The 12,506-nt window shown below is 41.2% G+C and overlaps 1 protein-coding gene across 2 annotated transcripts in view; it reads right to left on the bottom strand.

Moving 5' to 3' along the window:
- Positions 1-12,506, bottom strand: part of mylka (myosin, light chain kinase a) — an 83,400-nt gene that overhangs the window by 25,639 nt on the left and 45,255 nt on the right. For both annotated transcript variants that reach the window (XM_017692409.2, XM_037539491.1), the window contains 6 exons: positions 11,628-11,825; positions 11,244-11,490; positions 10,871-10,945; positions 9,720-10,522; positions 8,279-8,395; positions 4,906-4,974 (listed from right to left, as the gene is read on the bottom strand). In XM_017692409.2, coding sequence (XP_017547898.2) covers positions 4,906-4,974; positions 8,279-8,395; positions 9,720-10,522; positions 10,871-10,945; positions 11,244-11,490; positions 11,628-11,825 — 1,509 coding nt within the window. The remainder of the gene's footprint in view (positions 1-4,905; positions 4,975-8,278; positions 8,396-9,719; positions 10,523-10,870; positions 10,946-11,243; positions 11,491-11,627; positions 11,826-12,506) is intronic.

The following is a 12,506-nucleotide window of genomic DNA, read 5'->3' as shown; positions in this document are numbered from 1 at the left end:
TTATGGGGCCTGTTGTATTCTTTGAGTAATCACATTACACCAGAGGTGGCAAATAATCTCTGGCCCACACTGTTGCACTGTATGCACTCCAGCCAATCAAACCATACACAGCGATTTGTACAACAGACAGTCAGTACCTTCGCAAAAATCTGGACCTAGACCCCTAATGAGCAAGCTGAGGGCCAAAGAACGGCCAAAAGATTTAAATTTCTATTTCTTGTCAAATATTACTGTAAGATACTGTATATATCTAATCCCTAATTCAATCTTAAAATAAGCTATATTCATACACTTCCTTTAAATTCACACAACAGTCTACAATTATCTCAGAAAATGCTGACAGTACCATTGATAATGCAGACCCATGAACTTTGATACACACAAAAAGCTCACTGCTTCAGCACTGAATCTAGCTGGGTATTTGAAAGTGTATTGGTGTGTCAGAAGGGAGATTAACAAGCTTATTATGGATACCAGTTAATTGGGATTTTGGTAATTTTGGGTGGGCCAATGATAAAAGATAGGTGGGACCAATCATTGCACCACCATATCCTACTGATTGTACTGGATGTTAGATATATGAAAACACATCAAGTTAAAGGTTTAAAATGAACACAAATGAAATGACATAGGCCAAAGTGGGGTGCCTCTCTGATGGGGTGATGGAGTGAAAGGCTCAGAGAGAGATAAGTTCAGCAGTACTGATATCTCCAGCCGAATTTGTTGCAGAACGTGTGCTTCTATTGATGATATCTCCAGCTAGTTGTCTTGCAGAAACCTTGCACTATACTGAGCTCATCACATATTCATACCAATGTGTTGTCATGATAGGTTTCTAACAGTAGTTTTTGGTGTTCATGGATCTAGATCTCATTTCTTCTAACAAAAGTCACTTGTTTTTATAGATCTATACTTTGTTACTCTGGCCTCTGACAGTAGTCACTGGTTTTCATTGGCTAATCTAAATACTACTGTCCTATGATAGGTTTGTTCCTTTTCAGTATTCAATATTATATATGAATTTGTCTGATCTTATTCTTAATTCACATTGCTCTTGTTGTATTAATGTTTTGCTGTGTTGAGCGGAGGAGGATAGGATCCTATTTTGAGTCTTAAAGCTGCTTTGTGATAGTGTGTTTTACAACATGTGATATGTAAATCAATCTTAAATTGAATTTACAACCCTGTTACCAAAGTTAGGGCACTGTAATGTAAATAAAACATAAATAATAAAATAAAATAAATAATGCAAATAAAAACCCCTGCAATGGACTGGCGACCTGTTCAGGGTGTTTCCTGCCTTCTGCCCAGTGACTGCCAGAATAGGTTCCATCAAGCCTGGTGACCCAGAAGGATAAGTGGTTTCAAAAAATATGTGTGTGTGTGTGTGTGTGTGTGTGTGTGTGTGTGTGTGTGTGTGTGTGTGTGTGTGTGTGTGTGTGTGTGTGTGTGTGTGTGTGTGTGTGTGTGTGTGTGTACAAATAAAAACAGAATGCAATGACATGCAAATCACTTAAACCCTATATTTAACTGAAAACAGTACAGAGACTACATATCAAATGTCACTAATTTATCTACTTCACAACTTTTACAGTCTTATATTGCCCCTGTCCTATTTTGACTCTGGCATGACTCTGGCATCAGAGTTAAAATGGGCATATATTTTTCAAGAAACAATACAATTTCTCAGTTTCAGCATTAGATGTGTTGTATTTGTGCTATTGGTTTATTGTTTAAATTATTTTGCACTTTTCTGTATTCTGTTTTTGTTTATGTTTGTTTTGCACAGCATTCCAGCTTTTTCAGAAACAGGGTTGTAATTGAATTGGTGATATCTCCAGCTGGGTGTGCCTCTGTAAGCTCAGTGTAGTTCTGCTGGTGATACCTCCAGCTGGGTGTGCCTCTATAAGCTCAGTATAGTTCTGCTGGTGATATCTCCAGCTGGGTGTGCTGCAGTAAGCTGTGTGGTCCTGCTGGTGATCTCTCCAGCTGGGTGTGCCGCAGTAAGCTGTGTGGTTCTGCTGGTGATATATCCAGCTGGGTGTGCTGCAGTAAGCTGTGTGGTTCTGCTCTGTTCTGAACCTCATTCAGCACTGTTTTTCTTGCACCATTTGATTTACTGGTGGCATGGTGGCGCGGTGGGTAGCGCTGTCGCCTCACAGCGAGGAGGGCCTGGGTTTGATTCCCCGGCCGGGTGATCAGGGTCCTCTCTGTGTGGAGTTTGCATGTTCTCCCCGTGTCTGCGTGGGTTTCCTCCGGGTTCTCCGATTTCCTCCCACAGTCCAAAGACATGTAGTCAGGCCAATTGGATATGCTAAATTGCCCCTAGGTGTGAGTGACTGTCTGTGTCTGTCTGTCTGCCCTGCAATGGACTGGTGACCTGTCCAGGGTGTATCCTGCCTTCCGCCCGATGACTGCTGGGATAGGCTCCAGCACCCCCACCCCCCCGCGACCCTCATGGAGAAGCGGCTTGAAAAATGGATGAATGGATGAATGGATATTTGATTTACTTACACAGTTTCCTCATGACTGCATCTGACTCCATTAAAATAATACAACTGCACTTTATGCTGACTCTCTAAAACATGTACAAAAATGTTAGTTATCCCTTCAATGGGCTGTATTTTAACTGAATATTCTTTACATTGACCAGCACCGCTCACTGTCTGATGTGACTAAATTGTTGTATTGTGTTTACTAACATGAATAGATCAGACAAAAGCAATAGATGAACCCAAGAGTGCCTCAAACAACAAATTTAGAGCCAACTTTAATCACTACAATGTACAAAAGAATAGGCCAAGTCAGTTACACCGAGAGTTACTCTTACTTCATTATTAAGCCTCAGATGAACTCAACAACAATGTTGAGTATACATTCATTGGAAATTCACCTACTCAATACATATAAATAAATGTATGTGGAATATCTGTACATAATTCAGAGTAATGTGAGCTCACACTCCAAATTTGATGGCAAATATCTTTGAGAGACAAGCCTTAATGACTGTCCTGATGATGGCATGTTTCCTTTCAACAACTATTTGTTTTCAACTAAATTATGACAGTTTATATCTGAACTTGATTATTTTCACATTGCACAGTAAACTCGGGCTATTAAGACATCACTCAGAATAATCCTAGGAAATCCAATTTGCCAGTAGTTGCCAGGATTCCACTCTCAAACTGGAACAGACTACACAAGACCAAAACACTATCAGACGCTATCAGACACTATCCTTAATACTGTTGTTGGGGACATCATGACAACTACTACTGTTTGTAAAACTGTGCTACACTGTTCTCTAATTTGAACTACATGCTTGTTAGAATCAAGTCTAACATAAGGAAAACGTATGCTTTCCTCTAATCAGACATCCCACAGTCGCTACACGAACACTGCGGGTACCGCTGAACAGTGTACTGATTAAGAGCAAACTGAGGACAGTACTACAGATGCACTCTGTCAAAGAAGAAATAAAAAAAGAATGTGTGGGGGGTACCGGAAAAAAAAGAGAGTGAGAGAGAAAGGGGGGGTGACTGAGCCCATACATGGAGAAGTGCAGCCATGCAATAAGTCTCAGCTTTTTTGATATCTTCATCTCTGTTCCTCCAACTCCTTCCAAGCCTCTTTCTCTTTTCCATATTTTCCAGTTTGCTTCTACCTCTCCATCTCATTTATATTTATATATATATATATATATATATATATATATATATATATATATATATATATATATATATATATATATATATACATACACACACATACACACACATGTATATTGTGTATATATATATATATATATATATATATATATATATATATATATATACACACACACATATATATATATACACACACATATATATATATACACACACATATATATATACACACACATATATATATACACACACACACACACACACACACAGGCCACTTTATTAGATTTATTAGATTTATTATTACAGTAAAAGTAAAAGGTTGTACCCTCTTTTGCCTTCAGAACTGAATTCTCATGGCATACTTTCAACAAGGTGATCTCTCTCTTCCTCTGAGATTTTGGTTGGTTATTTGAGTAACTGTTGCCTTTCTATCATCTCAAACCAGTCTGCCCATTCTCCTCTGACTTCTCACATCAACAAGGTGTTTTCATCCCCAAAACTGCTGCTCACTGGATATTTTCTCTTTTTCGGATCATAGAAACCCTGGAGATGGTTGTGTGTGAAAATCCCAGTAGATCAGCAGTTTCTGAAATACTCTGACCAGCCCGTCTGGCTCCAACAACCACGCCACATTCAAAGTCACTTAAATCACCTTTATTCTCCATTCTGATGCTCAGTTTGCACTTCAGCAAGTTGTCTTGACCACCTCTACATGCCTAAATGCATTGAGTTGCAGTCATGTGACTGGCTGATTAGCCATTTGTGTTAACAAGCAACTGAATACTGGCTAGTGAACTGAACTGGCCTAAATATCCCATATCGGTGCATCCCTAAATATAAACTAGATACTGGTGCAATAAGGTCACGTAACTGAACAAAAATCAAAACAGTGCAAACTTGTATCATGTGCTGTGTATTAAGAAATTGATTGTGATGTGACACACCACATAGTTTCTGATGTGTAATCTCATGTTTCTGTACATCAGCACACATGACTGCTTACTGCTATAGTTTCATAACTATGGATTTGTTATGCTGCCATATGAAACCTGCACACACACACACACACACACACAAACCTTTCAGTTAGGTTCAATGATTAGCCCCTGAGACTCTGGAAGGAACGGTCACACTGCGCGTGTGTGTGTGTGTGTGTTCAGCAGTGGGAAAGACTCAGGTCTCCCATGCTTCTCCTTTTTGGGAAATAAAGAAGAAAGTGCATATTTTGGAAACTCACTCTCTGTGGTTGGGGTAGAGGGCTTCTTGCTTTTCTTGTCAGTTGGTGTTGAGCTTGAGGCACTGGGATCTGCAGAAATGAAAAGGAACATGTGATAAACTGACCAACACTGCAGTCACTTTCAACAGTCCATACTTCAGTTCTTCATACTTCATTTCTTCTAAGTACCTAACACTTTTACAGAGCACTGTTTACTATACATGCATATATATATATATATATATATAGGAGAGAGAGATAGAGATAACAAGTGAGTGCATGTGTGTGTGCATGTGTGAGAGAGAGAGAGAGAGAGAGAGAGAGAGAGATAACAAGTGAGTGCATATACACTGCTCAAAAAAATAAAGGGAACACTCAAATAACACATCTTAGATCTGAATGAATGAAATATTCTCATTGAATACTTTGTTCTGTACAAAGTTGAATGTGCTGACAACAAAATCACACAAAAAAAATAAATGGAAATCAAATTTATTAACCAATGGAGGCCTGAATTTGGAGTCACACACAAAATTAAAGTGGAAAAACACACTACAGGCTGATCCAACTTTGATGTAATGTCCTTAAAACAAGTCAAAATGAGGCTCAGTATTGTGTGTGGCCTCCACGTGCCTGTATGACCTCCCTACAACACCTGGGCATGCTCCTGATGAGGTGGCAGATGGTCTCCTGAGGGATCTCCTCCCAGACCTGGACTAAAGCATCCGCCAACTCCTGGACAGTCTGTGGTGCGTTGGTGGATGGAGCGAGACATGATGTCCCAGATGTGCTCAATCGGATTCAGGTCTGGGGAATGGGCGGGCTGGTCCATAGCTTCGATGCCTTCATCTTGCAGGAACTGCTGACACACTCCAGCCACATGAGGTCTAGCATTGTCCTGCATTAGGAGGAACCCAGGGCCAACTGCACCAGCATATGATCTCACAAGGGGTCTGAGGATCTCATCTCGGTAACTAATGGCAGTCAGGCTACCTCTGGCGAGCACATGGAGGGCTGTGCGGCAATCCAAAGAAATGCCACCCCACACCATTACTGACCCACTGCCAAACTGGTCATGCTGAAGGATGTTGCAGGCAGCAGATCGCTCTCCACGGTGTCTCCAGACTCCGTCACGTCTGTCACATGTGCTCAGTGTGAACCTGCTTTCATCTGTGAAGAGCACAGGGCGCCAGTGGCGAATTTGCCAATCCTGGTGTTCTCTGGCAAATGCCAAGCGTCCTGCATGGTGTTGGGCTGTGAGCACAACCCCCATCTGTAGACGTCGGGCCCTCATACCATCCTCATGGAGTTGGTTTCTAACCGTTTGTGCAGACACATGTGCATTTATGACCTGCTGGAGGTCATTTTTCAGGGCTCTGGCAGTGCTCCTCCTGTTCCTCCTTGCACAAAGGCGGAGGTAGCGGTCCTGCTGCTGGGTTGATGCCCTCCTACGGCCTCCTCCATGTCTCCTGGTGTACTGGCCTTTCTCCTGGTAGCGCCTCCAGCCTCTGGACACTATGCTGACAGACACAGCAAACCTTCTTGCCACAACTCGCATTGATGTGCCATCCTGGATGAGCTGCACTACCTGAGCCACTTGTGTGGGTTGTAGAGTCCGTCTCACGCTACCACGAGTGTGAAAGCACCACCAACATTCAAAAGTGACCAAAACATCAGCCAGAAAGCAGAAAGGTACTGAGAAGTGGTCTCTGGTCCCCACCTGCAGAACCACTCCTTTATTGAGTGTGTCTTGCTAATCGCCAATGATTTCCACCTGTTGTCTATTCCATTTGCACAACAGCTGTGAAATTGATTGTCAATCAGTGTTGCTTCCTAAGTGGACAGTTTGATTTCACAGAAGTTTGATTTACTTGGAGTTATATTGTGTTGTTTAAGTGTTCCCTTTATTTTTTTGAGCAGTGTGTGTGAGAGAAATAGAGAAAGAAAGAGAGAGAGAGAGAGAGAGAGAGAGAGAGAGAGAGAGAGAGTTATTAAGGTTTGGCAGGGCCTATAATCAATATTCAGTGTAATCAATGTCTGTACATGACGAGTAAAATTGGAAGACCGCTGATGCTGGCATTTGAATCCATTTGCTACCAAACTGCTATTGCTAGCAACACTTATGTGAATTTGAGCTGCTCTTCCTGCGTCAGCATGGTTAAGTAAAAGCATGAAGGTCTACAGGGACGTGCAGCGGGGAGTCCATGCCGGTGCAGCTCTGTAATTGCAGGAAGCTGGTGGGCTGTGGCTGAGCCTCAGGGGACACAGAAGCAGCCAGTCATGATTCCAAAACTAAACCAGCCCAGACCAATTCACCAGCCCTGAGCTCAAACAGCACCAACCAAATAGTACATTCATGGACTGCATTGTTTAGTTTACCCTGTGCCAAACCAACACACATTATATCTGTGATCCTGTTTATAATGTCGTAAACAGTCATTCAGAGTAGTTTGATAGGGAATGCTGGATTGTTGAAATGTTAGGTGAATGTGATGTCTTGCGTTGATGGCAAAACCTGCATCAGGGTGGACTTCCAGGGGAAGGTTTGGTGACAACTGTTTGAGGTATTAAATGCTTCAGATATCAAAACCGCTGTAAACAAATATGACTGTTTTTCCCCTCAAACTAATCTGATTAACTTTGTTTACATCTTAATGACTGTGTTATTTAGAAATGTTTGAAAAATCAGCAGAAATTGGTGTTCTCTTTTATGTCAAACCAGTAAAGATATTTGGTGTCTACATCTTGCCTCTTACATTTACAGCATTTGGCAGATGCTCTTATCACTCTTACAGGTGGGTGAAGGTAGTGTTAGGAGTCTTGCCCAAGGACTGTTTTACTGGTATAGTGTAGGGTGTTTACCCAGGTAGGGATGGAACCCCAGTCTACAGCGTAGAGGACAGAGGTGTTATCCACAACACTACACCACTTCTTTAGTTTTGCACTAAAACTACAAGCCTAATGTAGCTATCAAACAATGGAAGCTTATACCTTACCAATTAGCAGCAGGCAAAATGCATGCTTACATTACCACATCCTTACCTAACACCACATCAAAACTACATCTAAGTAATCTGAAATATAACTGCTAAGTGATTTCTGACACTGCATGAAATCCATTTGTCTATATAACACTATTTTTATCTGGAAGAATCAGGCTGCAGTATAGCTGCTACTGCTATTTTTAGTCATACAACATATTGTATTTTTGTCTATTTTTATTGTTCATAGCAAACCAAACACATCTTGTCTAATCGACTGCGTTTGGAGTAAGGGAAAAATTGTGTACATGTTATGTAACATTTTTGCTGAACTACTGTTTTAGCTGGAAAACTCCTTTTTTCTTCATTCAGCATGGTTTTGCATCTCATGAGTGATGAATGAATTTACCTACCATCAACAAGCACCATACAGGAACACTCTGCTCTTCCTACCAAGCTTTCAGCTCTGCACACATACTGACCCTCATCTTCAGGCAAGGCCTTATCGATGGTCAGAGAGCACAAACCACCTGATTATACATACACGCAAAGAGACACACACACACACACACAAACACACGCACAGGTAAACATCTCGTTCAGTGAAGAAACAGGATCAAGACAGATACATTACAAAGAAGTCCACTATGTTTCATCATTCATAGTCAGTAATGTTCAAAGGTGTCTTCACCCATTTCTCTGTAGAACTTTACAGTCAAAACGGCCAAAATATGACAAAAACATAGAAAAAAACAGGACTTCTAACAACTGTCCAAGACCAGGTAGACCACCAGAAGACACACTATCAGATAAACACTACTTTAGCTTTCATCTTTGAGAGAGAAGAGAAAATCAAGATCTGAAATAATAATATATAAAATAATACTAATAATAATGAAATAATGTTTTCTGCTTTGTCCTGATGCTAAAAATGTATATACTGTACTTTTAAATAATTCAATAAATAAGGAAGGTCTCTATCTATCTATCTATCTATCTATCTATGGTGGATGGTTCAGCTCTATGACAGACATGACAGGTGGCAGAGCTACATTAGCTACACAGTGAGACATATTACCATGCTGTCACTCCAGATTGTCAAAGATCCCTCTTCATTAGCACTGATTATTCTCTCTAGGACATGAGGAAACTGCCTGAACCCAACACATTATCAGCTGTACTCTATAATGATGGGCAAGTTTGTAGCGAGATTCTGGTTTTATTAATGCCTCACGGCTCAAAATATGGTTGAATGGAGCAAGATGGAGCAAAAAGATGTAGAACTCATGCACAGGGAGTGAATAAAACATTCAATAATTTAAATTTTAAGGAATCTTATTGAACTTGACTTGAATGAGAATGAATTATACTGGGCTCGTGCAACAGACATCCATCAGCTGGAGAAGCCCGACAATGCAGCCAAAATACGCCGCCTCAAGACGGCAGGACGGCAGTGCTCCAAAGATGCAGCATTGTATTCAAATCTGGCAAACCCCTCTAAGAGTACACAGAGGGAATGCTTCTGTTATTCTTATGCTTACTATTTATACTTCCCCACAACAACACGACTGTAAATGTGACAACATATGTTACAGGGAAACCATTACATCCAGACAACAGGCAGAAGGTTAGATGAAATACGACAGTAATAAATCAGGTGTTAAGTGATCTAGGCTTATATTCGTACACAGACAAGAAGCAGAGCACTCTCTGGAAGTCAGTAGAAATGTGTTCATACTTCATGGCGCCTGAATTATACCATATTCTCTTTAATCACACAGGATAAGTGTCTCTGGAAATGGATCCTTGCTCTTAAGGGCATGGCTCTAGCTAGAATACTGATTTTATACTAACCTTCATTGGTAATGATGATGAATTTGGAGGGCTTGATCACTTTCCCATCTAGAGTCCATGTAATAGTTGTAGGAGATTCAGATGATAGCTGGCACTGCAAATGCAAACGTTCCCCGTCCAGTACAGTCATGTTGCTCAGTTTTTGTGTGAAAACCAGCTCTTTCCCTCCTACTGCATTCTTTGGCTCCATCATCCCTCCATCCACACAGTTCACATCGTTCTCCTTCCCTTTGGAGCTCTTTGGGGATGGACTCTCTACACTGTTATCCAGACTCCCTTGCTTCTTCTTGTTTGCCAGCACAGATCTGAAGTCAGCTGGGTCATTTTTGCTGGGTTCTGGCTTGTCAAAAGAACCAGTCTTGACAGTTCCTGTTCCCTTCTTGCCCAGAACTGCTCTGAAGTCCACCTGCTGCGGAGAGTTGACCTTTCTTTCTTCCTCAGTCTGTGTCTTGGGCTTGATCTGCCGTTGGAGGTTGCCCCTGAAGTCCATCTGCTCAGCTGTGATCTCCTTCAGGTCCTCCTCTGAGACACTCTTGGTGGTGACCTTGCGGCCCAGGACAGTTCGGAAGTCGATCTGCTCGGCCTCCTTCTGACGGATCTGGTCTTCCCGGTGTTCCCTAGTCTCTACACGCCTTTTCAAAAGACCAAGGGCAGCGATGGACTCCTCTAGATCCCAACCCTGATCCTGATGTTTCCAAAGTGGATCCTGCTCTGATCGGAACACTGCAGGGCTGGATGCCTCTCTCTGCTCTCCCCTGCCTCTGTCTGTCCTCTCCACCCCTCCAGCTCTCCTAGAACCCTCTCTACAGCAGAGGAAGAGCAGGGATAGAACACAGACATTTAGAGGGCTCAGCCCACACTAGAGAGCAGCTTAATTGAGGAAGAGTTAGTGCGGCACAAGAAAAAGTTACATCACAGATGACTTCAGAGGCCTTATAAGGGAATGAGTATGGAGAGGGGCTCCCTTGCTAACACTCTCCCCTTTGGACAATAGCACAGCTGGAGGAAACAGCACAAATAGTTTTTTTTTTTTAGCTATGTAGGGAGATTATAGTGGTAATAAGCTGATTCACAGTAGGGCTTAAGGGCAGAGAAGGTCTATAAATATAGCAGTGAGGCAACAGATGAGGGGGAAAGAAATTAATACATACATTTTATGAGACTCTTCTTCAGAATCCTCACTCACTATCAAGGAGGCCACTGAGCTGCAGTCTCCTACTTTGTTCCTGTAAAGAACAGAAATGTTTTTGGTAGTTTTAAATTGGGTGGACCTGTATTGAGTTCAAACAAATAACCACTAATCGGCTTACAATGCTTTTCATAAAGAAGTGAAAGGACTCACACTACCACTTCTGTTCACATCGTATCAACTCTAGAACTGAAAACCTAAAACAAAATGTTGCTTCTACCTATCTCAATCTGCTTTGTATTAAGTGTTTATATTGTATTGTCATTGGATTTTGAACAGATTCATGAAAAAACATTTATGGCTATAAGCCATACTAGGTTCTTATAAGCTCATACTTGAGATGAATCTCATAGTCTCCAGCATGGTGAGGCTTCACTCTCCTAATGAGGAGTGAAACCACGTCTTCTTTCTGCAGGATCTCAAAATCCCGCCCAGATGAGACTTCTCGTCCGTCCTTCATCCAGAAGAACTCTGGGAAGGGGTCTCCTGCTATGGCGCAGGACAGCAGGGCATGCTGACCCATGCATACTGTGGATGATTTGGGCTTAGTGATAAACCATGGCTGCACACCATCCTGAGGTTCTGGAATGCAAATGTATATGGAAATGAACTGAGTGGGCCTCTCTCAACACCAGTGCTGATTAACATTAGTTCAGAGCAATAAAATAAAATGATGGTGTATAAAGGCTGATGTGCATGTGATGATGTCAGATCAATACCTTGAACAGTGAGTGATGCTTCAGTACGAGCCTCGCCTTCCTCATTCCATGCCTCACAGGTGTATGTGCCAGTGTCCTCAGGAAACACCTCCTGTATGAAGAGGCTGTACTGGTTGCCTTTCCTCTCAAAGTGGAAGTCCTCAGACTCTTGAATCTCCTTTCCATTGTGCAGCCATAGCACGTCTGGAGCAGGATGTCCTAGAAATAAGTACATGCATAAATATTTTAGCTTAAACAATTGACTTAGTTTACAGTTTCTGTTACAGAAACATTTCATTTATGCTTGGTTTTCCAATAAAAGTGATGTGAAAAATGTTTTATAATAGCAGTGCATAGTGATTTTGTGCTTTAACCAAAAAACAATTAGAATTCAATTATATGTTCTGTATAATCCTTTCTCTAGAGTGTGTGGTTACAAAGAAATAAAGATTTGAATTTTACATCCATCCATTTAATTACATCTATAGATATTTGATTTTTGATTTTTTTTCAAAATTATGTATATTACTGAGAAGAATTAGCATATCAGTAATAAGGTGGTAAAGATTCATGATAGCTATTGTTTTAAAAAATTACCTTATTCACCTGTTCAGCACATTATCCATCACATTCAGAGATATCATTTGATGTTATTTTGTCTTCCTCAATTCAATGCAATATATCTACTAAATGAAATGGAATTTGTTTATGTTACTGATGCAATAAAATATTGTTTAGGACTACTTGTATGCACACAAAAATCTGTAAGATATTTATCAGGAGTGCCGGGACTCCTCTCGAGGTTCAGGAAGGGCTCTGGATTATATATTATACAATAATTGGAGCTGAACCTTCCCCTCAGGTCACAAACACAGGAGGAAACTCTGCTGCACATTCCAA

This window comes from Pygocentrus nattereri, chromosome 6 (assembly GCF_015220715.1).
Source record: "Pygocentrus nattereri isolate fPygNat1 chromosome 6, fPygNat1.pri, whole genome shotgun sequence".
Lineage (NCBI taxonomy): Eukaryota > Metazoa > Chordata > Actinopteri > Characiformes > Serrasalmidae > Pygocentrus > Pygocentrus nattereri.
The sequence above is the reverse complement of the archived record's forward strand: the minus strand, read 5'-3'. Positions and strand labels throughout refer to the sequence as shown.